This window comes from Odocoileus virginianus, unplaced genomic scaffold (genome assembly GCF_023699985.2).
Source record: "Odocoileus virginianus isolate 20LAN1187 ecotype Illinois unplaced genomic scaffold, Ovbor_1.2 Unplaced_Scaffold_15, whole genome shotgun sequence".
Lineage (NCBI taxonomy): Eukaryota > Metazoa > Chordata > Mammalia > Artiodactyla > Cervidae > Odocoileus > Odocoileus virginianus.
Window position 1 is genome coordinate 1,626,652 of NW_027224277.1, and position 25,787 is coordinate 1,652,438.

General features: G+C 43.4%; 2 protein-coding genes across 4 annotated transcripts in view; both read right to left on the reverse strand.

Annotated features, from left to right (window-relative positions):
* RFWD3 (ring finger and WD repeat domain 3) overlaps positions 1-3,734 on the reverse strand; it is a 32,770-nt gene extending 29,036 nt beyond the window's left edge. Inside the window, exon 1 of the mRNA XM_020889184.2 lies at positions 3,593-3,734. The gene's annotated coding sequence lies outside the window, so the exon portion shown is untranslated. The remainder of the gene's footprint in view (positions 1-3,592) is intronic.
* A 4,026-nt stretch (positions 3,735-7,760) lies between these two features.
* The window catches only part of MLKL (mixed lineage kinase domain like pseudokinase), a 28,950-nt gene continuing 10,923 nt past the window's right edge, over positions 7,761-25,787 (reverse strand). For 2 of the 3 annotated variants that reach the window (XM_070462875.1, XM_020889188.2), the window contains exons 7-11: positions 23,433-23,517; positions 20,576-20,727; positions 20,199-20,248; positions 19,825-19,965; positions 7,761-13,150 (exon numbers count right to left, since the gene is read on the reverse strand). In XM_070462875.1, the coding sequence (XP_070318976.1) occupies positions 13,119-13,150; positions 19,825-19,965; positions 20,199-20,248; positions 20,576-20,727; positions 23,433-23,517 (460 nt within the window). In that variant the 3' untranslated portion in view covers positions 7,761-13,118. Of the gene's footprint in view, positions 13,151-19,824; positions 19,966-20,198; positions 20,728-23,432; positions 23,518-25,787 lie in introns of those variants that run through there. The other variant, XR_011486093.1, reaches the window with a different exon arrangement.

Here is a 25,787-nt window from a genome sequence, read left to right on the forward strand (position 1 = left end):
CAACAGTGAGAGGCCGCCTCTTATAAGACAAGAAGGATTAAAAGAAGTTGGTCACATGAAGAGCCAAGAAAGAGTTTCAGAAGAAAATCAATACAAGGTGTCTGCTAAGTATGGGTTTAGTGCATCAGAGAAACTAAGAAGCCCAGCATGACGAGCACAATAAGAAAGAGCAGACAGTATGAGGCTGAGTATGAGGAGTGAAGTTGAAGATACATGACACTTTCACTAAAAGGGCTTGGTAAGGAGTTTCTTCTGTGTTAGGAATGGACTGTAGGGGAGGAAAAGTGCAGGCAAAGTGACCACTTTATAGGCTATTATGGGAGTGTAAACTAGTGGTCACAGAGGCAAGAAGAGTAGCAGTGGAGATGGAAGAGTAGACAGCTTTAAGAATCCTCAGTATAGTCATGCTACTTAAAATCTTGGGATAGATAAACTACCTAAGAAGGAACTGAGATAGAAAAAAAGCAGGCCAAGGACTAATACCAGAGACATTAACATTAAAAGGATAACAGCTTTAGGAAGAGAACCCAGAAACCAAGATCATGAGGTAGGAGAAAACCTGGGAGAGTGTGGTGTCTTAGAAGAATGATGCAAGGAGGGGACAGTCAGGTGTGTCAAGTGCTACTGAGGGGAAGAATAGCCACTAGATTTAGCAATGTAGAGGTGACAGATAATCTAGAAAAGAGCTGTTTCCCCAAAGTGATGAGTAGAGGCCAGACTGGAGTGGTCAGCATAAACGCAGAGAATTCCAATAAACACAGCAGATGAAGTATGTTTTTCTTTCTTAGTCATTCCTGAAAATCCATGAACATGACCCCCATCCCCGTGCAAGAAATAGCAATAAAAAAAGGATAAATCACAAGCACAAAGCAAAGACAGTATGAGACATACGAATCAGTTTTCTGTACCAATAACTGGTAGGACTGTGTGCTATTGAAAAGCAACCTAATTTCCACTGAGCGAACTGTAGAAACCACATATCACAGAAGATAGCATTGAAAGATGGAGATGGACAGGAGGATTAGCTGAAAGTCTATGAAAGCAATCTGTTCCTCTAGGAAACAACAAAAAAAACACCTCCCCCGATGCTGCAGAAAACTGGAATTTTGAACCACACAGACTTAAGACCAGCAGTAAAAACAAGGAGTTAAGTAAAATTCTACAAACTTTCACAAGTGTGAAACACTTCCAACCCTTCTCCCCAGCTGCACAAATCCAGAACGCAATATTCTGGTTTTTACACATTCTCTATGCCTCAAGGCAGGAGACTAGAGGACTGTTCTCTAGAGAAAACCGGCTGAAGAGAAAAGATCTATAAATACTAACACTTGTAAATCTCAAGAAAATGGCTGGGTCTCTGTCCTTATATCTAATGGTAAAAGTCCCTTGGTTGGTAAGGTTCAGTCATTCATACAGAGCTTCCAATCTTTTCTGAGGGAAGTGAAAGTCGTTCAGTTGGGTCCAACTCTTTGCGACCCCATGACTAGAGCCCATGGAATTCTCCAGGCCAGAATACTGAGTGGGTAGCTTTTCCCTTGTCCAGGGGATCTTCCCAACCCAGGTCTCCCGCATTACAGGTGGATTCTCTACCAGCAGAGCCACAAGGAAGCCCTTGTGTCCTTATATCTAACAGTAAAAGTCCCTTGGTTGGTAAGGTTCAGTCATTCATATAGCTTCCAACCAGTTTTCGGGGGCGGGGGGGTCTCTCTGCAAAACAAACAGCTTAAGAACAACTGACATTCAAGAAAAACCTCCAGCATGAGAGGAAACCAAAGCAGACCAAGAGAAGAAACTTGGAAAAAAGAAATGTGATGCAAGAAATGGTAATAAGTAAGTAAATAAAATAAATCCAAACTTAAAAAAATGCCAAGGGATAAAAATAAGTTAAAATCAGAATGCAAGAAAGAGGTCTTAGAAATTTTACAATCAAAATAAAAGCTTCAATAGAAGGACTGTAAGATAAACCTGAAGAACTCTCAGAAAACAAGACAGTAAAAATAGTAATATTAAAAGGTTAAATCAGAATACTTGACTAACTGAAGTACAAGAATGAGAACTCAAAACGGAGAAAGAAGTGAAGCAAAACCTCTGGTCAAGATGGAACCATAAACTCTCTTCCAACTAAGAATACCAACTCAGTAAATTTCCTCAAAAACTATACTGAAAATAAAAAAGCAGACTACAGATGAAACTCCATTATTAATTCCATCTTTAGGGCACTTAAAAATATGCAAAACCACACTACTATATGGTAGTATAAAACTACTTTATATTAAAGTAGTTTATATAAAAGTAGTTTATATAAAACTACTTTTTCAAGCCCAGGCATGAAAAATACCCAATTCAGGAGACGGAGGGTGATGGAGTACACATGAGGCTTTGACTATAGAATTTATTTATTTAAGAATAAGAAAGAAAGAAAAACTCTTATCAAAAGGTCAAAGTCAAGATTTGTTAGATAGGGGTGGTGAATGCACGAATCTTTTAAAAATTATTCTGTGCACTTTTCAGTATGGTTAACATTAAAAAGTGAAATTTCTTCCCATGATATGTCAGTTCTGATTAGAGAACAAAAGTTCTGATGAGATGTGAAAGGCCCAGAGCCAAATCCCAGCCTCATTCATCGGTGTATCCTACACAAGTAGTACACAGTAGATGCTAAATACTTACTGAATTACCCACCATACATACACCTAAAAACTCAAGACCAATCAACTTCTAAGAACACATCAGCACCCAATATTGACAGACAGAAGAGATAGAGAACGTCATCCTGGAATAAAGTTCTCTACACGGCGCTGTCCTGGAGCAAAGTTTCCCCATCAATGTGGGCCAACACAGAACCCGCCAGGCCTGGGGTTTAGGAGGGGGGCGTCGGCGGGCCCCCTCCATGCCGTGAGCAGCCCAGTCCTAGACATCCTGTGGTTTTCCCAAGCTTTCTTACTCAGATTTCAACCAATGTCCACGATGGGCGCGATGAAGACTACAAATTAAAAAGAAGCCGAGGCGCGAGCGGGGAGTCGCGCCGACCTGGGTTCGAATCCCTGCTCGGTCACGTCCTACCTGAGGCCTACTTAGGACGGTTGCCCAGCTTCCCTGTTCGACTTATTCGTCTTTAAAATGTGGGGCTAATACAAGTATTCACGTCACAGTGCTGCTATGAGGTAAAGTTGGATAGAACGATAGGTCTTTCGTTCAACTTGAAAGTGAGGCAAGCAGCGGGCACTCCGTGGGACAAGTTACTTGCACATGAAGAGTCCGAGGTCCCTGGAGAGCGACCAAGGACCTCTGACTCCGGGCCGGCGAACTCTGCTCCTTCCAGGAATCCGGAGTTCCTTCCGGCCCCGCCCCGACCCGCACCTCGGGGGCCGCCCCAGCAGCCCCGAAAGCACGGGAATTTAGGTGCCTCGGCCCCGACCGCTGGGGCCGCTCGGAGCGGCCAAATCTGCGACCACCGGGTTCAAGCCCGCCTCGCCCCCAGCTCAACTCGGGCCCTGCGTCCACGGACCCAGGGGAAGTCGTCCCGGACCCAGGGGAAGTCGTCCCGGACCCAGACGCCCAAGGCCTGGGGAGAGGTAAGTGCCCACCTCACCTGAAGCCAGAGCACACGGTCAGACTCGCCAGGTCGCCGGAGGCGCAGCAACCCCCTTAGAAAAACTTGCCAGACTGGCTACTATAGCCACTTGCCAGCAGCTCAAGCTGCCCGCCCGAAGTGCTGGCTCGGTCTGCTCCTATTGGGCAGCAGTTCCAACCGGTAGCCAATAGCCTCTCTTCTTCTTTCTTTGGTCGCCGGCTGACTGAAACAGCGGCGCTCTCATTGGCTGACCCTTCGTAAACGAGGTAGGCAGGACCTTGCGCAAGGAAGTCTCGTACAATTGGTAGAAATCAACGTCCGTCAACACGCGCCCAGCCCCCAAAGAGAAAAAAACGGAAGAAGGAGTTTTACCGCTCTTTATTTGAACTTTGTGGCGGGAGAAAGTCGTAAGGGAAAGATTTCTTAGTCCATTTTGAAAAGATGAAAATATTCAAACTGTGCCTCATGCTGTTTCTCCTAAAGTCTTTGGTGAAGAAGATGCCTATCACCAAAGCCAACCTTAGCATTGTAATTTTTTTTCATCTTCCTGCCTTTAAGGGAGCTTCTACTGAACAATGGAGAAGGAAATGGCAACCCACTCCAGTATTCTTGCCTGGAGAATCCCATGGACGGAGGAGCCTGGTAGGCTACAGTCCACAGGGTCACAAAGAGTCGGACACGACTGAGCGACTTCACTTTCACTACTGAGCAAGGTTAATAAGAGGAGAAAGGAATTTTATTTTGTAAACAAATACAAATGTTATGGAGTAGAAAGAAAAACATTTTGAATGATTCTCACTGTTGTATAAGTAATGGCAGAGGAGGCTCCAGGGAGCGGAACCTCAGACTTTTCATGTGCAGATTAGACAATACATAGAAGCAAAAAAGAAAAACTGTCTCCAGAGAAGTCATTGTTAACTCTGTTTAAAATCTTCATCTATCTTAATATGGATATTTAAATATAGATGGAATTGTTTTAATCCATAATATATCTTGAATTGCTTTCCTTGTCAATGAATACGTAGGCACATCATCAAATACGGAATGATCCTTTAAAAATTTTTTAGATTAAAAGTTAACAGGTAATACATAGCAAAACATTTTGGAAAACAGAAAGAACAAAATTTGGACAATTATGAACCATTCTGAGAGTGTATTCATTTATGATCCACCTAATGGTCATGTTTACTAATCAGGAGAATAAGAGAATAAACACACAAGCCAGAAATTTATAGTCTTGTCTCCAACCTCCAAAAGTTTCCTATAATTAGAGGACAAAAGTGTTGGTTGTGTTCCATTTTAGGGGAGAAATTCCTGTTTACAACTTAGTGGGTGATTACTTACAACACCAACCCCCTGTTGCACTATGCACCACTTCACAGAAGAGTTGTTTAGATGTATGTCTTTTTTTCCCCTTCACCAAAAGATATAACTAATGGGTGCCCCGAAACTACATGATGGGAACTACTGTTAGGGATCTGAATGAATAAATAAAATAAAAAATTTGGAAGAATTCTCAAGGTTAAAATATGCCAAAGAAACTTAACACTTTTGGTAAGCCTTCTCCCCAGGCTCTAGGGAAAGCCATTAGTTTTTCTGTAGCATTAGGAGTACCATCATTCATTCATTTTCTAGTCCACTGAGTCAACAAATACTTTATTAAACCACTACTTGAATCCCAGCTCTGGTCTATATGGTATATTATATATACGCTTAGTGGTTCAGTTGTATCCAGCTGCGACCCCATGAACTGTAGCCTGCCAGACTTCTCTCTTCATGGAATTCTCCAGACAAGAATACTGGAGTGGGTAGCCATTCCTTTCTCCAGGGGATCTTCCCCATCCAGGGATCAAACTCAGGTCTCCTGCATTGCAGGCAGATTCGTTACCACTGAGCCACCAGGGAAGTGGGATATGGTATAGAAAACAGAGATGACTCTTGACTCAATGGAACTTACATTCTACTAAGTGGGGGTAGGTCATAGACCAATAAACAAGAATAACGTAGGTAATTTCATATGGTAAATATGAGGAAAGAGGAAAATCCTCTTTTCAATTGAAGGTTCAAGAAAGGACTCTCTGAAGTGCTGATATTAGAGCTGAGATCTGAAGACCTCAGAAAATGTTTGAGAAAGGTTCATAGTCCATAAATGACTATAATAAAAACAGAGTAAAGTAAGTGCTGTGATGGCCATGTGTGACTGGATAAGACTTCAGTACACCTGGGTCCTGCCTCTCCTTCCTGATCATTGCCACTATTTTACATGAGGTGCTGCCCATTTTTGGACCTCATTTTTTGCATGGTAAAATGAGGTAGCTGGACTAAAATGAAAAGTTGTCCCTGTTTTAAGTGCAGCAAATCTAGAAAACAACAAAATGTTGCAGAAGTTCAAAGCAGGTTGAGGAAAAGAAAATCTCCTCTACCAGATATTAACAACCAGAACGATGGTGGTCTGAAATTTCTCTGAATCGGCCTTTTGGAATGCTATGGGAATTGAAGTGTGCACAGGTTGATATTAATATGTACCAGGAATTTATTCTCCATGTCACCACTATTCTACTAATATAGCATGAGGTCCCAGGAAGTAGCCTTGAGTGGATGCAGGCTTCATGAGGCTTGATGCTTAATGTGGAGGAACCTCTTAAAAACTAAAAAATTAAGGACTTCCCTGGTGGTCCAGCGGCTAAGAATCTGCCTGCCAATGTAGGGTGCATGGGATGCATGGGTGCATCTTCCTTTGGCCAGGAAGATTCCATATACTTTGGAGCAACTAAACCTGTATACTACAAGTGAGCCCAAGCTCTAGAGCCCGCAAGCCACAACTGAGCACGTGTGCCTAGAACCCATGCTCCGCAGCGAGAAGCCACCACAATGAGAAGCCTGCACAGAGCAACGAAGACCCAGCACAGTCAAAAATAAACAAATATTTTTTTAAAGGACTACACAATTTAAAATATAAAATTACTTCCAAGAAAGGCCAACCATCTCCCGTTAGGCAAATCCTTTAACAGAAAATAAATAAAAGCTCTGGATAAAATATTAAAAAAAATAATAAAGCTACCTGGAGGCACTGGAAAGCAGCTAAAGGCAGGTAGAAACTAGAAGAGCAGGGTCTATAATTGGAAAAAAAAGACAGCAGTAGGGGAATCTCCTGCTTTTTCATGGCTTTTATCCCGAGGGTAAGACCCCGTCAGCCCATTTGCAGTGGCTAAAACTTGGAGAGAAGCTCTCAGTCTAATTTGGTTGACAAATCAGAGGACAAAGTTTGGAGCCACCACAGTAGTTAGAAAGTGAGAGGGAAAATTCAGGAAGGGAGAAAGCCAGAGAAGAAAAGCCTCAATTCTGTATATAATCTCTGCCCAAATCTCTATCTTACCTCTGAGTTAGGCATGTGTGGAGCAGATTTCAAGCAGCCAGCTAAGCCTAAAAGACGGCACAGCGATTTCATAGGTATGCAAGTAAAGGGGAGACACAGTTTGGAATTTAAGTCCAGCCAAATTAATTGTCTGTTAAAAAATATTCTTTGAAAAACTATGACACAGTCCATACTCCCTGTAACTATCAGGAAAGGTATCCAAGAAAAATTCCAAATTACTGGAGGTATGAAGATACTTGAAACATAATCCATAATCAAGAGAAAAGTCCATCAGTGGATACTAACCCCCAAATGACCTAAATGTTGGCTTTAACAGACAAGGGTTTTGAAGCAGCTATTGTAACCGTTGTCAAGGATGTAAAAGAACACATGTTTATAATGAAGGAACATGCAAGAAACCTCAGCAGAGAAATAGAAATAACAAAAATAGGACCAAATGGGAATCCCAGAACTTAAAAATACAGTATCTCAATTTAAAAACTGACTGGATGAGCTTAATGGAAAGTTGGAGACAAAGAAGAAAGAGTCGATTAACCTGAAGCTACAGTAACAGAAGTTATTCAGTCTGAAGAACAGAGACAAAAAAGTAAAAGAACAGACCTTCAGAGATCTGTGTGACAATATCTAGAAGTTTAATATGTATGTAATTGGAATCAAAGAAGAGAGAATAGGGAAGAAAAAATATTTGAAGACATGAATATCCACATCTTGCCCTCAATATAAAATTAGCTCAAAATAAGTCATAAACTTAAGTATAAATTCTAAAACTATAAAATGTACAGAAGAAAGCAAGAGAAAATCTTCATGACCTTGGGTTAGGAAAAGATTTATTAGATAACTCCTAAAGCATGATTCAGGAAAATAAAAACTGACAAGTTGGACTTCAAAATTAAAGACATAAATGGAAAAAAAGAAAAAAAAATTAAAAACGTATGTTCTTCAAAGGATGTTGTTAAGGTGAACTGAATCCTGGTAGAAAATACTTGCGGGACTTCCCTGGTGGCCAGTGGTTAACACTCTGTTCTTCCACTGCAGGAGGCACAGTTTTGACCCTAAGATCCTGCATGCCTTGTGGCATGATCCACTCCCTGCCCCCCCAAAAATGAAAGCTGATAAAAGGCTTGTATCCAGAATACTATATATAGAGAACTCTCAAAACATGATAATTAGTAAAACGAAACAACCTATGAGCAAAAGCTTTGAACAGACCAAAAAAAGAACCAAAGAAGATACATATAGATGGCAACATAAATGAAAGAATGATTAATAAATGAAAGGATGATCAACATCATTTGTCATTCAGTTCAGTTCAGTTCAGTTGCTCAGTCGTGTCCAACTCTTTGCGACCCCATGAATCACAGCACACCAGGCCTCCCTGTCCATCACCAACTCCCTGGAGTTTACTCAAACTCATGTCCATCGAGTCGGTGATGTCATCCAGCCATCTCATCCTCTGTTGTCCCCTTCTCTTCCTGCCCTCAATCCCTCCCAACATCAGGGTCTTTTCCAATGAGTCAACTCTTCGCATGAGGTGGCCAAAGTACTGGAGTTTCAGCTTCAGTCCTTCCAATGAACACCCAGGACTGATCTCCTTTAGGATGGACTGGTTGGATCTCCTTGCAGTCCAAGGGACTCTCAAGAGTCTTCTCCAACACCACAGTTCAAAAGCATCAATTCTTCAGCACTCAGCTTTCTTCACAGTCCAACTCTCACATCCATACATGACCACTGGAAAAACCATAGCCTTGACTAGAAAGACTTTTGTCAGCCAAGTAATGTCTCTGTTTTTCATATGCTGTCTAGGTTGGTCATTGCTTTTCTTCCAAGAAGCAAGCGTCTTTTAATTTCATGGCTGCAGTCACCATCTGCACTGATTTTGGATCCCCCCAAAAAATAAAGTCTGACACTGTTTCCACTGTTTCTCCATCTATTTCCCATGAAGTGATGGGACCAGATGCCATGATCTTAGTTTTCTGAATGTTAAGCTTTAAGCCAACTTTTTCACTCTCCTCTTTCACTTTCATCAAGAGACTTTTTAGTTTCTCTTCACTTTCTGCCATAAGGGTGGTGTCATCTGCATATCTGAGGTTATTGATATTTCTCCTGGCAATCTTGATTCCAGCTTGTGCTTCCTCCAGCCCAGCGTTTCTCATGATGTACTCTGCATATAAGTTAAATAAGCAGGGTGACAATATACAGCCTTGACATACTCCTTTTCCTATTTGGAACCAGTCTGTTGCTCCATGTCCAGTTCTAACTGTTGCTTCCTGACCTGCATACAGGTTTCTCAAGAGGCAGGTCAGATGGTCTGGTATTCCCATCTCTTTCAGAATTTTCCACAGTTTCTTGTGATCCACACAGTCAAAGGCTTTGACATAGTCAATAAAGCAGAAATAGATGTTTTTCCAGAACTCTCTTGCTTTTTCGATCATCCATTGGATGTTGGCAATTTGATCTCTGGTTCCTCTGCCTTTTCTAAAATCAGCTTGAACATCTGGAAGTTCACAGTTCATGTATTGCTGAAGCCTGGCTTGGAGAATTTTGAGATCATTACTTTACTAGCGTGTGAGATGAGTGCAATTGTGTGGTAGTTTGAGCATTCTTTGGGATTGCCTTTCTTTGGGATTAATCATTAGGGAAATGCAAACTAAAGGCTCAATGACATAGCTCTCATGATATACCTATTAGGATCACCAAAATTAAAATGTTGACTGTACCAAATGTTGACAAGGATATAGAGGAGCTCTATATGCCACTCGTGGAGTGGAAAATAGCTCTACCATTCTGGAAAACAGTTGGACAGTTTCTTAAAAAGTTAAATGTACACCTACCACATGATCTAGCTGTTCGGTTTTAGATATCTATCCAAGAGAAATAAAAGTATATACCACCTGAAACTATCACAACATTGTTAGTCATCTATGCTCCAATATAAAATAAAAAGTTTTTAAAAATTTTTAAATAACATATATTCAAACAGACTTGTACGTTAAAATCCATAGCATCTTTATCTGTAATAGCCAAAAATAATAAACAACTCAAATGTTCATCAGCAGATCAAAGGATAAATAAATGGTTACACTCATACATTGCCATAGTTTTCAACTGTTTTTCAGCTAGAAAAAGGGAATAAATTAAGGATACATGTGATTACATGGATGAATCTCAAAATAGTTATACTGAAAGAAGGCAAACTTATCATATATCATATGATTACATTTATATAAAAATTTAAAAAATGAACTAATCAGTAGTGATAGAAAGCAGGTGAGTGGTTGCCTAGGGAATTGGGGGTGGTGGAGTGGTGGGAGGGAGGGATTATAAAGGAGCATGAAGCAGCTTTGGGAACTGATGCACATGTTCATTATCTTGATTGTGGTGGTGCATATATATGTCAAAACATCAAATCACACATTAACATGTGTAGTCCACTGTGGGACAATTACACCTCAAAAATGCCATTTAAATCAGAATTGCGGGGCAGCAGTGAAGAGGGGGTTTGACTGTATGCACACAATAGGACTTTTGGGCATGATGGTAATGTTTGTCATCTTGATGGGGTCTGGATCAGTCATGTGTATGAATTTATTAAACTCATCAAATGGTATATTTAGGATTTGTGTATTTCACAACATGGAAACATTACCTTCCCCCATCAAACAAAGAATACCACCCTGTAAACAAATATTGAACTGCAGTTAATATAAATGCTGAAATGTTTAGTGATGAATTATGTTGATATTTGAAATTTTCTTCTAAATGCATAAAAATTAAGGATGGATCAACGGTAGGAAGAAGAATGGCTGAATTGATAAGTATGTGATAAAATATGGTGAATTGTTAGGTGTAGAATCTAGGTGGTGACTATTCAGATGTTCAGAGCATAACTCTACTGACATTCCTGAGTATTTGAAAATTTTTATATTTATAAATGTTGAGGAAAAAAATAGGTATAGGGCTTTGGAAGATGTCTTGTGAGAGTCAAGGGTCCCTGAAGATTAAACTTTATTACTAATACTTTCACAGTGAATCCGCCTCTGCGTGTGGGTCTACCAGAACATGTATAACCTATAAGGGAGAATTTATGCCGTAGCCCCTATAGCTACAGAGAACATAAGATTTCAAAGATGAAAATAGTAGTACCCTATGATTAGCTCAAGAAAAGCCTCATTTTCAGTGTTCATTCTGTCCTTGTTGATTCTTCTCTCTTTTTTAACTTAAAAATGTTCTAGGTTTAAAAACATCAAGAATAAATAAAAGATAAAAAGGAATAGAAATGAACCACAATTTTATTCCCCAGAGATGATTACCAGATTATAAGCTCCAATTTATTTTGCCTTTTTTTAAAATTTTAATTTTATGGAACTATAGTTGTGTTAGTTTCAGGCGTACAGCAGAGTGATTCACTTACACATATAAATATATTCCTCCTTTTTGAGATTCTTTTCTCATAAAGGCTACCACAGAATATTGAATAGAGTTCCCTGTGCTATTGAGTAGGTCCTTGTTGGTTATCTGTCTTCTATATAGAAGTGTATGTTCATCCCAAGCTCCCAACTGACCCCGCTCCCTGCCCCGTCTATTGCTGTCTCCTCAGTGATCGGAACAATGCCCAGCACATTCGCTGTTGAATGGTTTGGGAGGAGTTCAGGCGGAAAGAAAAGCAGGGACAAGTAGAGGTCCCCTTACCAAGAGCAAAGGTGTAAAAAAATTCAGAACAAACAGGTCACATCCAGGAGACACGGGTTTCTGAGAACTCTTAGGCTGATATATTTTGTTTGGCCTGTACAGCATAAAAATAATTCTTAATGAAGTGCCAATCTTTAAAAAGATGGACAATTTACCAAAAATGTGACAAAGTGGATGGCTCTGGAAACACTGGGGTCCCGTTCCTGTCTGATAAAAATAGGCTGGAGCTGAGCAGAGGCTGGCCTTTCCGCACAAAGCTCAGCGGTTCCCTGAAGTCTCTCCTTCAGGCTCAACTCACTTTTTAGGCTCCCACTAGACCTCATAGGTGTCAGAGTTTGCAGTCTCTGGTGGGAGCACTCTGCGACCGGATACTGGAGATCAGGTTGGCGTCAGAGATAAAAGGCCTTGGGGATCCAAAGCGGGATTCTGGACTTAGTTCAGTGGGAAAGAGGAAGGATCGGCATTTGCCCAGGTGTTTACTGCTATGTCACAGTTCACCCCGGAACTTAGTGGCTTAAGACCAGAGTCATTTATCTAGCTCGTGTTTTTGTAAATGGGCCGTCTGGGCTGCTTCTGCTGTGTGGTTCTTCTGGTCTCAACTGGATTCACCCCTGTGACAGCTGCTGGCCTGGCTGGTCTAGTATGACCTCGGCTGGGCCAGGCTGTCTTGGCTGCGCGTGGTCTCTCCTTCTCCAGCATGCTTGCCCAGCTTGCTCCCGGCGGGGGAGGGCTCCAAGAGACGGGGTGGGAGTTTGTAAGGCCTCCTGAAGCCTGGCCTTGGAACCAAAACACCATCACTTCGACATTCTATTGGTCAAAGCCAGTTACAACACCAGCCTAGGTTCAAGTGGTGGGGATGTAGATTCTACTTTAAAAAAAAAAAATCTTGTTTATCTTTTTATTTTTAGCTGTGATGGGTCCTCACTGCTGCGCAGGCCTTTTCTCTAGTTGCAACGACTGGGGGCTTCTCTCCGTTGCAGTGAGCGGGTTTCTCCTTGCAGTGGCTTCTCTTGTTGCAAAGCACGGCCTCGAGGGTGCGCGGGCTTTAGCAGTTGGGCTCAGTAGTTGTGGCTTCCAGGCTTAGTTGCTCTGTGGCATGTGGGATCTTCCCAGACTAGGGATCAAACCCATGTCTCCTGCATTGGCAGGTGGATTCTTTACCACTGAGCCACCAGGGAAGCCCTAGATTCGACTTCTTGATGGGAGGGGCTGCTAAGTCACAATGCCAAGACGTTTGGATCCAGAGAGAGAGAGACACATTTTTTTAAAAACAATCAAGTTATTATCAAAGGTGTATTTTTGACAGCATCATTGGGAGTGGGATGGATTACTGGAGCTGTTTTCTATTTGTTACAGAGAAGTGCTGCCTCCCTGTATCCATAAATAAATCCATGCTGAAGGGTTTGAGAGAAAAAGATGCCCAACTCCTGTTCTTCCAGCTCCTTGTTCAGGGACACAGTTTCAGTTTCAATACTTGGTTTAACAAAAGGGAGACAGTCTCTTTAAGATTTCTGTGAATGAATGAACAGAAAGTTAGACAAGCTCAGGAACTGACAGTCATGTTAGAAACAAAGACATTTCCATACTACAAGACAGTGTAGAAACTGCACTCCCCTTGGTCTGGCTGGAGTCTAAAACACCATCAGCATTTATGCCTTTGGAATGTGATGTTCTCTCTCACTTGGACAATTTTTGTTAGTTTATTTTTATTTTATTTTTGTAATTTTACTTGGACAACTTTTAAAATACAACTAGCTTGTGGGAGATGTAAGCTCACATCTTAGTGTGAATTAGTCTCAGGTATTAGATTCTCTAATACCAGGAGGACCTGGGTTTAAGGGAGCCTGGAAAGAGGAGGAAGAAAACAAAGGAGAATTTGGAGGAGAGGAAGGTACTGTAGAAAATACTGTCAGCTTCTCATCCACCCTGAAGGATTTTTCTTTAGGAAGCACCATTGAGTCTGCTCTTCTGTGCTGTGAGGGCAAAGAGAAAGTTTCACATAGAAGCTAGGCCAAGGTTTTGATTTTGTTAGGGAAATTAAAATGGAAGTAGTCTTGTTCAGGCTTCAGAAGCAGGAAAGCAGGCTACAGACTGACTTCTGACCCTGCCTGGACTACGTGCCTGCTTGCAAACACACCAATTGTTACCAGGAAGCCAAGCGGCACCTTAGATCAGAGAGGGAATGGGTCTTGGATTTCCTTGAGCCCTTGGAGGCCTGGCCTGCTCCCTGGGGTTCCAGAAAATCTTGTGACTCACGAGGTGAAACAAACAACATTGTAAAAGTTAAGGAAAAACCATCACTGCATTTTTGCATGCAGACTGATGCTCGTATCAGTTGGCAGCCTGGGATTATAAGCAGATGGGGTTGAGAGGGACGGAGTCAGCTCTCGACTGAAACCGACAACTTTATTGAGGAGTAACATGCTTATATATGCTAACAGGACTCGCTAAATTTAGATCAAGGACATGTATACGTGCAGAATCGCAGGCATTAGTCTTCGCTCAGGAATTTTATCTCAACTCTTTAAGACTATCAGAGCAAGGGAGTGGCGTCTTAGTATGATTACAATCAGTTAAAAGATTATCATGATTACAATCAATTAAAGATTATCTAAAGATTACCTAGACATAAACCATACACAGGAGCCTGACAATCTCGTCAGGAAAATGGGTAAAAGGTCGCTACAGCAATTTCCTTGAGGGAGGTGAGAAAGGCCAACCTGCACTTTAATAAATCAGGGGTGGCGGGACAGAGAGGGACCTCTTGATCTCTCTCAGGGCCAAGAAGGAGCCTGAGCAGTCAGGCTGGCTCCCCGCACTCTATTAAATATTGAAATTGTTTATTTGTGTGTAACAAGCAGTTTCTTTTGTTAATGAATCTTTTGAACCTAAAATGAAAAGTAAAACTTTTGGCAAAACAGATTTTCATTCCAAAAGGTAGGGATGGGGGCAAAGGAAGGGGAGGGATGAGATTACCCTCTCTAACATGACTGTTAGCGTGATTCCCAATGGACCACCAATGAAAAGGCCTTGAAGGACGTCTTTGTGCCAGAGACTTCTGTAAATAGTGGCCCTGTCCTTGGCGGGGACTTCCCCCAAAGCCTGGACGCCTATCTTTTTAGTTCTCTCTCTCAAGGCATTTAATCTTTATTTATTAATACACTTCACCCCCAGGTCTCTAACTCAGGATATTCTCACCTGTGTGTCTCAGGATACATACACAAGAATGTTTAAGGGTGAGGTTCTTAAAAGGACGATTAAAATATCCATAGATAGAGGAAGGGGTAAGTAAGGTGCATGGTTATCTAAGTGGCCTACTATACAGCAGTGAAAAAGAATGAGTTGAAACCATCACATTGGCATGGATGAATTTCAAATCATTTCTTCACACTAACTGATCAACTGAAGAAAGTTGTGGTAGAATATAGCATGATACCACTTACAAAAAGTCCTTATACATTTGTGCTAAGTCACTTCAGTCATGTCTGACTCTGTAGCCCACCAGGCTCCTCTGTCCATGGATTTTCCAGGCAAGAATACAGGAGTGGGTTGCCACTTCCTCCTCCAGGGGATCTTCCCAACCCAGGGATCAAACCTGCATCTCCTGGGGCTCCTGCATTGCAGGCAGATTTTTTTACCGCTGAGCCACAGGAAAGCCCATAATTTAGTGTACCTTGGTTATAAAACGATAGACAAACTTTTACCAGGAAGTCAGGATAGTGGCTCCTCCTGGAGGAGGGGAGAGGAATGTGAAAGCAAGGGACAAGGAGGTGGTTTCTGAGTTAGTGGTAACCTTCAAGTCTTTAACCAGGAGGGGATTTGTGATACTCTTTTTCTTCGACTTAAAAAAAATGCACATATATATTTAATCATTGCTGTACTATGATACATATCACAATAAAGATAAGAAAAACATGATTTTGTATCTTTGAAAGCTGTAGCAACTTCAGTGGAAACACTTCCCCAGTACCTAGATATATTGCATGTGAATCAAGTTCTCTTGTATCTGGAGCTTCTTTGGAAAGCCTGAGAGATCTGGATCTAGAGTAGGGGAGGGGGACATTCCCATCGAGGGAGATGGTGTAAGAAAACTACGGAGGAGCAGCTGATAACATGGTGAAATAAAAGTCTGAGTAAAGGAATTTACCCCAGGGTGTTGATAAAAGAAAAGAAAAGGAAGAAAGGGAGAGAAAGAGTATCAGTTCAGTCACTTAGTCGTGTCCGACTCTTTGCGACCCCATGGACTGCAGCACACCAGGCTTCCCTGTCCATCACCAACTCCCGGAGCTTATTCAAACTCATGTCCATAGAGTTGGTGATGTCATCCAACCATCTCATCCCTGTCGTCCCCTTCTCCTGCTTTCAATCTTTCTCAGCATCAGGATCTTTTCCAATGAGTCAGTTCTTTGCATCAGGTGGCCAAAGTATTGGAGCTTCAGCATCAGTCCTTCCAATGAATATTCAGGGCTGATTTCCTTTAGGATGGACTGGTTGGATCTCCTTGCTGTCCAAGGGACTCTCAAGAGTCTTCTCCAACACCACAGTTCAAAAGCATCAATTCTTTGGCACTCAGCTTTCTTTATGGTCCAACTCTCACATCTGTACCTGATTACTGGAAAAACCACAGCTTTAACTAGATGGACCTTTGTCAGCAAAGTAATGTCTTTGCTTTTTAATATGCTGTCTAGGTTTGTCATACTTTTTCTTCCAAGGAGCAAGATTGTCTTTTAATATCATGGCTGCAGTCACCATCTGCAGTGATTTTGGAGCCCAAAAAAATAAACTCAGCCACTGTTTCCCCATCTATTTGCCATGAGGTGATGGGACCAGATGCCATATCCTAGTTTTCTGAATGCTGAGTTTTAAGCCAACTTTTTCACTCTCCTCTTTCCCTTTCATTAAGAGGCTCTTTAGTTCTTCTTCACTTTCTGCCATAAGGGTGGTGTCATCTGCATATCTGAGGTTATTGATATTTCTCCTGGCAATCTTGATTCCAGCTTGTGCTTCATCCAGTCTGGCATTTCACATGATGTATTCTGCATATAAGTTAAATAAGCAGGGTGACAATATACAGCCTTGACATACTCCTTTCCCAATTTGGAACCAGTCTGTTGTTCCATGTCCAGTTCTAACTGTTGCTTCTTGACCTGCATACAGGTTTCTCAGGAGGCAGGTAAGGTGGTCCAGTATTCCCATCTCTTTCAGATTTTCCACAGTTTGTTGTGATCCACACAATCAAAGGCTTTGGCATAGTCAATAAAGCAGAAATAGATGTTTTTCTGGAACTCTCTTGCTTTTTCAATGATCCAACGGATGTTGACAATTTGATCTCTGGTTCCTCTGCCTTTTCTAAAACCAGCTTGAACATCTGAAAGTTCACGGTTCACATACTGTTGAAGCCTGGCTTGGAGAATTTTGAGCATTACTTTGCCAGCGTGTGAGATGAATGCAATTGTGCAGTAGTTTGAACATTCTTTGGCATTGCCTTTCTTTGGGATTGGAATGAAAACTGACCTTTTCCAGTCCTGTGGACACTGCTGAGTTTTCCAAATTTGCTGGCATATTGAGTGCAGCACTTTCACAGCATCATCTTTTAGGACTTGAAATAGCTCAACTGGAATTCCATCACCTCCACTAGCTTTGTTCGTAGTGATGCTTCCTAAGGCCCACTTGACTTCACATTCCAGGATGTCTGGCTCTAGATGAGTGATCACACCATCATGGTTATCTGGATCATGAAGATCTTTTTTGTATAGTTCTTCTGTGTATTCTTGCCACCTCTTCTTAATATCTTCTGCTTCTGTTAGGTCCATACCATTTCTGTCCTTTATTGTGCCCATCTTTGCATGAAATGTTCCCTTGGTATCTCTAATTTTCCTGAAGAGATCTCTAGTCTTTCCCATTCTATTGTTTTCCTCTGTTTCTTTGCATTGATCACTGAGGAAGGCTTTCTTATCTCCCCTCACTATTCTTTGGAACTCTGTATTCAAATGGGTATATCTTTCCTTTTCTCCTTTGCCTTTTGCTTCTCTTCTTTTCTCAGCTATTTGTAAGGCCTCCTCAGACAACCATTTTGCCTTTTTGCATTTATTTTTCTTGGGGATGGTCTTAATCACTGCCTCCTGTACAATGTCATGAACCTCCATCATAGTTCTTCAGGCACTCTGTCTATCAGATCTAATCCCTTGAATCTATTTCTCACTTCCACTGTATAACTGTAAGGGATTTGATTTAGGTCATACCTGAATGGTCTAGTGGTTTTCCCTACTTTCCTCAATTTAAGTCTGAATTTTGCAATAAGTAGTTTATGATCTGAGCTACAGTCAGCTCCCTGTCTTGTTTTTGCTGACTGTATAGAGCTTCTCCATCTTTGGCTGCAAAGAATATAATCAATCCAATTTCGGTATTGACCATCTGGTGATGTCCATGTGTAGAGTCTTCTCTTGTGTTGTTGGAAGAGGGTATTTGCTATGACCAGTGTGTTCTCTTGGCAAAACTCTATTAGCCTTTGCCCTGCTTCATTCCATACTCCAAGGCCAAATTTGCCTGTTATTCCAGGTGTTTCTTGACTTCCTACTTTTGCATTCCAGTCCCCTATGATGAAAAGGACATCTTTTTTGGGTGTTAGTTCTAGAAGGTCTTGTAGGTCTTCACAGAACCGTTCAACTTCAGCTTCTTCAGCATTACTGGTTTGGGGAAAGTCTTGGCATTCTGTGGTATTGATTGGTTTGCCTCGGAAACGAACAGAGATCATTATAACTCAATGAAACTAAGCCATGCCGTGTGGGGCCACCCAAGACGGTCGGGTCATGGTGGAGAGGTCTGACAGAATGTGGTCCACTGGAGAAGGGAATGGCAAACCACTTCAGTATTCTTGCCTTGAGAACCCCATGAACAGTATGAAAAGGCAAAAAGATAGGACACTGAAAGATGAACTCCCCAGGTCGGTAGGTGCCCAATATGCTACTGGAGATCAGTGGAGAAATAACTCCAGAAAGAATGAAGAGATGGAGCCAAAGCAAAAATAACACTCAGTTGTAGACATGACTGGTGATGGAAGTAAAAGTCCTATTCTGTAAAGAACAATATGGCATAGGTGTTGTGGCCAGCACAGTGGGTAGGGCTCAAAAGTGGCTGACGCAGCATTTGGGAAAAAGAAATTAGAGACAGAACTAAAGTTTTAAAGATGGGGCTGGGAGACTCAAGACCTCTTGGGTCAAGAGCCCTGTTCCTTGGAGCCACATCACTTTTATTTAGTGTCTTGGCAAGCAGAAAGTATCTGTTGTGCTATGATGAAGTCAGCCTCCTGTGTCCCCGGTCACGTCTCCCATTTTATTGATTACTTTAAACTATCTTTGTTATTTTCTTGTACAAGGGCTATCACCTAGCTGGAGGTCATAGACCCACATATGCCTTGGGAAAACATCTTAGTGTGTGCACAAGCAGTGTTCTGAACTTGCGCTGACCTGGCGTTCCAAGGTCCACACTATGTTTTTCCTTAGCTTAGCAGGGCATGACAACCCCAACTGATCAACCTGATGTACTTTTATTTGGGTTATGCTGTATTGCTATATTTTGCTTTTATTCTTTTCCCATGGTGATTTTCTCATGGCTTAGCCAGAGCAACAGGTGGCTGACTATTAACCCCTGCACATAGGAACCTGGAATGTTAGGTCCATGAATCAAGGCAAATTGGAAGTGGTCAAACAGGAGATGGCAAGAGTGAACATTGACATTTTAGGAATCAGCGAACTAAAATGGCACTGATATGACACTGAAAGATGAACTTCCCAGGTCGGTAGATGCCCAGTATGCTACTTCTCTGAGCTACAGGAAGAGTATAGGCTGGAGTAATCTGCCTTCCCAACCCACTTTAGACTAAACAATGCCATTCGGCCAGGGTTTCTGAACTCCAGTGCTACTGACAATCTGGGCCGGATAATCGTTGTTGGAGGGGTTGTCCTGTGAGTCCTAGGATGCTGAGTAGCTTCTGTCCACCAGATACCAGTGGACATGCCCACGCCACCCCACCTCCCCTGACCTGTAACTGCCAGAAATGTCTTTAGACATTGTCAGTGTCCCCCGAAGGGCAAAACCACCCCTGGTTGTGATACACAAAGAAAATGTTCCACAAATGTTAAGTAACACATGTGGTCCATGCTCTTTAGACCAGAAAGAGCCCTACCTTTAACAGAGGGCCTCCTGGAGGGTTCATAGGCACGGCAATCATCAATGATCTCCTGCAACTGTGAAGGGCAATCTTCACCCACTGGCTCTCGGTGCCGGGACTCAGCCACCAGCTGGTAGATCTTCTTGGAATCACAACCTGGTGTGGAAATGATATGACGGGAGGCTTAAAGGTTGCTCTGGCACCCACACATCCCTCTGGATGCTGCCGGCTGGCATCAGAACTAGGGACTCTGAGAACTGGAGACACAGGAGCTTCCAGTGACCCCACCGACCAGCGCAGGCAGTGCCCACATTGAAGAATAAAGCGTCCAGAACAGCACTGCTGTGTAACTCTAGTCTCCCATCTGAGTCAGCTTTCACACTGGTTACCTTCAAATGGGCTCTTCCCAGTGGCGATCTCCCAGAGAACAATTCCAAAGCTAAAAGAGAAGCAGGAAAATGAGCAGTGATAACAAGTTTCCTTTTTTCCGTGCCCCTGGAGCCATTTCCAGAAAACACAGAGAATTTTCTTTTCTTTTTTTTTTTGCACTGTGTAGCTTGTAGGATCTCAGTCTCCCCAACCAGGGATTAAACCCAGGCCATGACGTGGGAGTGCTGAATCCTGACCACTAGCCCACCAGGAACTCCCCACAGTGAACTTTCTCATTACCATCAATTACATTCCACAGATGCTCCTCCCTAACAGCATTTGATTGGGACTTTCTTGTCAGGTTCATCTGAGAACTGGCATGAGAACATGAACATACCTGTATATTTCAGCTTTTATGTCGTATTTACTATACACATTTTCCAACCTCTGAGGTGAGATGTACGCGGCAGAATTGACTCTCTCCGCTTCTTTTCCCCCAGTTTGTCGGCTGATGGAAGTCTGTGTTTTGCTCAACTCAAATCCTGCAAGCTGGAGAGAGAGGCGACTCAGAGGCAGAAGGAAAAGGCATGATCTCGGGTGGGAAGAAGAGGGCAGGGACTGGTGCTACACGTGACCGTCAGGGGATGGTCTTTTTCCTTCGAGATGTTTCCAGTGAGGTCTCCTGGCCGTGCGGCTCCTCTCCCGGGTTCAATCTACTATGGTGCATTGACCGAGAGAAACATAAAGAGGTTTCTCCTCTGTAAAAATGAGACAGTGAGGATTACTTGAAGTGATGGTTGTCAAGCACCTGTAAAACTTGGTATGTTTTTAAAAAATTAATTGACGGATTTTTGGCTGTGCGGGGTCTTTGTTGCCACGTGTGGACCTTCTCTAGCTGCAAAGAATGGGGCTACTCTCTAGTTGCGGTGCTAATCTCTAATAGCGGGGGGCTACTCTCCAGTTTCGGGCTTCTCACTGTGGTAGCTTCTCCTGTTGAGAGCACAGGCTCCAGGCGCATGGGCTTCAGGAGTTGCAGCGCGCAGGCTTCAGCAGTTGTGGCTCACCGCCGCATAAGACTTGGCATGCTGTAGTCATTCTAATATTACATTAGATATGTACAGGGCTTCCTCAGTTGATAACCCAACTCCACTGTGTTAGGATGGACAGGGGTGCCTGGAGCTACCAATGGCTCATTTTCTCTTGGAGGCAGACAAAACAAAACAAAATCGAAGAAACAAAAAACCTCCAACGAAGACACGGGGGATCCTCTCTGTTGTATCTGACCCCACGTGGCCAATGCCACGCTCTTAAAGAAGGCACAGCACAAGTCATGGGAGGCTGTGTTCTTGCTCCGTGTACACCTGTCATCAGCACCATGTGTGCAGAGGGCCGTCTGGGCCAAATGCAGCCAGGCAGCCAAAGCTAGTGGCAAGAATTAGACGCTTATGTGGCTCCTCCCTCTTTTAGTCACAAGTTCAGGGAGCGCTGACATCCTCTGACATCGGGCTCCACACTAACCACCAGGGGTGAGGAGCTGAATAGGACATGTTACAGTCACCAAGATGAGCACCAAGAAAGTGGCATAGACACCGTGCTTTGGGAACACTTACTTATATTACACCAATGGCGGGGAGATCAACCAGTCCATCCTAAAGGAAATCAGTCCTGAATAGTCATTGGAAGGACTGATGCTGAAGCTGAAGCTCCAATACTTTGGCCACCTGATGAGAAGAGCTGACTCACTGGAAAAGACCCTGATGCTGGGAAAGATTGAAGGCAGGAGGGGATGACAGAGGATGAGATGGTTGAATGGTATCACTGACTCAATGGACATGAGTTTGAGCAAGCTCCAGGAGTTGGTGATGGACAGGAAAGCCTGGTGTGCTGCAGTCCTTGGGGTCACAAAGAGTTGGATATGACTGAGTGACTGAACTAAACTGAACTGAGTGGTGGGAAAAGACATCTGAAGGGCAGAAAAGACCTGTCTCTTGATATTCAGAGAAAGCTATCTACAGATGACAAAGAATATATTCTTTTAGCATTTGAAAACTGTGGACATGGGGTTAACGAAACCCTTTCCTCATCCACAGGACAATCTGAATGTCAGTGAAATTTTTAGTTCTATTCCCCTGGGAACCTGTCAAAAATAGACTGCTACTTATGCTCCTAAGTAATATATATTGCTGCTGATTAATAAATGACCAGTGATTAGTAAGTCATTTATGGACGGGAGGTTGGAGCAGTGGGGACTATGAAGAGCTATAGGGATGCTGGGTTATGTGGTGACGCATACCTGGCATGCCCTTTGTGGGGATGCTGGAAGGCATGCCTACGGAGTTGTTATAAAAAAGAACATCGAGGACTTCCCTAGTGGCCCAGTGGATCAGAATCCACAGTGGATAAGAATGCATGGGACACAAGTTTGATGCCTGGTCCAGGAAGATCCCATGTGCTACAGAGCAACTAAGCCCGTGTACCCTAGAGCCTGCAGGCTGCAACTACTGCAGCTTGAATGCCTAGGGCCTGTGCTCCACAACATGGAAGCCTCTGCAACGAGAAGCCCTCGCTCGCTGCAACTAGAGAAAGCTCTTGCAAAACAACGAAGACCCAGTGCAGCCATAAATAAATAAAAAATGCAGTGATACCACACACACACACCCAAACTCCTCCAGTTTAAAAAAAAAGAATATTGACTCCTGTGAGTCGTGAGGCTCCTAAGCTTCTCCTGCACCTGCGGAGAGGAGCCTCTTTCTGTCGAACTTGGGGTGAGGGCAAGGAGATTATCTCCTGGAGGATTGTGGGGGCTCCCATTGGATGGCAGGATTTGATGCCGCCTAGGTGGCATGCTGTTTCCTGCACGATACCCTTCTGATTGCCTCCAGGTGCCACACGCGGGCCACGGCCAGTCTGTGAGTCTAGATGCCTCCTTGGACCTAAGACGACGCCCTTGTGGGTGTTGCAGGGACACCGAAGCGGTGTCCAGGCATCTAAGAGGCGACGGCTCTTAGCCCGCCCCTGCTGGGTGGACGGGAAGAGGGAGGAGACGAGCATCAGACGGGCAGGGAGGATTGAGTCTGTCCAGTGGCAGGGGTGGGGGGTGCGGCGCTGTCCAGGCATAGGAAGCGCAGAGCTCAGTTCCACAGCAAAGGCCGAGAAACAAGCAGGCACAGGCTTTCAGGGAAACACGCACGCCTCTCCCAGCACCAAACAGTCACATGGGTCAACTCAGAGGGTGCCCGCAAGGCCACGCTCACCTTCACGCTGTAGTCTTTAGTCACCAGGAAGCTCGTGCTGCTGATGTTCCTGTGGAGTTCTGAGGGTGTTTCCGAATGGTGCAGCCTGACGTGACCAAAGGCAGGGTATGTTAGTGACCTTTGCACAGACTTTCTTTCTTTAAAAAAAAAATTTTTTTAATTTATTTCATTTTTGGCTGCGCAGGGTCTCTGTTGCTGTGTGGGCTTTTCTCTAGGGGCGGAGGGTGGAGGCCACTCTCTAGTCGCAGTGCTCCTCTCTAGTTTTGAGCTTCTCATTGCAGTGGCTTCTCTCGTTGCGGAGCACGGTCTCCAGACACATGCGGGCTTCAGTAGTTGCAGCATGTGAGCTCAGTAGTGGCGGTTCCTGGGCTCTAGAACAGAGGCTCGGTAGTTGTGGCCCATGGGCTCAGTAGCTCCGCAGCATGTGGAATCTTCCTGGACCAGGGGTCAAACCCTGGCAGATGGATTCTCTACCACTGAGCCACCAGGGAAGCCCCTGCACAGGCTTTCTTGAAAGGCATGACAGTCACTACCAGGATAACGACGTTGGTCAGTACCAAGCCTTCTTCTTGGGTAGGTATCCACGGGTTAGTGGGAAAACCAGGATGCAGAGGTGAGATCTGACAGCTGTGTGCTGCACGCTTCTGTGGGGCTCTGCCTGGGAAGTGCTGAGCGGAGCAAAGGGCTGAGGCATGGCTGGATGGTTAGGCCATATCTTGGACCCTTCTGCTTGAAACAGAATGGAAAGCTGGGGTTTCCACCAACTCAGTAAGTGGTGGGGACTTCCCAAGTGGCACTAGTGGTAAAGAAACTGCCTAACTTCTTTGGATGAATGGAGTTCCTGCCTCCCATTTTGGACTTCTATTACAGAGTCAGCCTCAGGTTGGATTCTCCCAGAAGCAGATCATGAGCATGGACCGTACAAGTGACTGATTAGGAAGGTATTTCCAGCAATTAAGCTCTCATGCCACAACTACTGACGCCTGAGCTCTGCCACGAGAGAAACCACCGCAGTGAGAAGCCTGGGCTTCACAACTGGAGAATGGCCCCCACGCTCCACAGCTGGAGAAAGCCTGTGCAGTGACGAAGACCCAGAGCAGCTAGAGATAAATCAGTGAGTGAAACTTTAAAAGAGAAGATAGTCCCAGGAAACCAGTGAGGGAGGTGTGGAAGCAGGGCAGAGGAGGAGGAGAAATCAAGCAAGGGCGTGACTTCAGGTGAAGTTCCAGGCTCAGCCTAATCCCATGGGGACCTCTGGAGCATGACTGCCCCTCAGGGTTTGTTCTGCATGAAGCAAAGCAGCTGGACTTCTGTACCCACACCGGGTGTTCAGTGACTATGGGCTGGGGTGAGGGAGGGGAGGAGAGAAACAGGGGCAGGGGCAGGGGCTGTAAAGTTCCTGGGCGTTTTCAGCTCTCAGGGCCTAGGCGCGCTAGCATCCGTAGATGTTCCTCTACAGATGGTGGCGATGAGCTGTTAGCAAAGTGTGCTGAGTGGTGGGTAAGAGTGCAGATCAGGTAAGAAGGATCAGCGGTCCTCTGGATAGGCACTGACAGTGTCCCCTACAGTCCAAAATTCCTTCTCACAAAACCCACTAGTGTACAAAGTTAAGAAGGAATAAACTGTATGATTTCCAAGAAAGAGCTAAGGAAGTATTCCCCAAAGTATGGGATAAGTGGTATGCAAGGTGATATAGTAAGAAAGGTATTCTTCTTTTAATTCCATTCTTTCTGATTACGTCAAGAAGAAAGTCTCGGTTTAGTGCTAGATGTCTCTGACACTTCTCTAAATCTGCTAACATCTCCTCTGAGAAAAGATAATGCTGGTCTGAATTGCAGATCTTTTGCTAGGCAGAGACATTTAACCAGAATTTAATGACATTGTTTTGGTTTTATTTGTGGTCACCTATTTGTGCTAAGTGATTCTGGTCTCTAATTTATGGTAGTAATAGAAAATGTCCCCTGTTTTTTCCTAACTTATTTAGGTGTTTTTGTTTTTTTCTTTTTACAAAGTGAGCTAATTGAAAGGAAAATATTAAATAAATAATATTGGCATTACTGTGAATATGGTAATAACTACATATGTGGTCTGTTAGTGACTGACTTTTGGGGGGTCTTGGGCTAAAGGAACTATAGATTATATGTGAGAGTAGGTAGAGTTGGTGGATAAAATATAGAACATCCAGATGATTTTGAATTTTGAAAAATCAATACTTTTTAAAAAAGAAAGTACTAAAAATGTATAGGGTTTATATGGAATTCTGTATATCTGAAATTTCAGTAAAAGTATATCTGGTGTCATATTTGGAACATACTTACATTGTACTAAAATTGTTTATTGCTTATCTGAAATTCA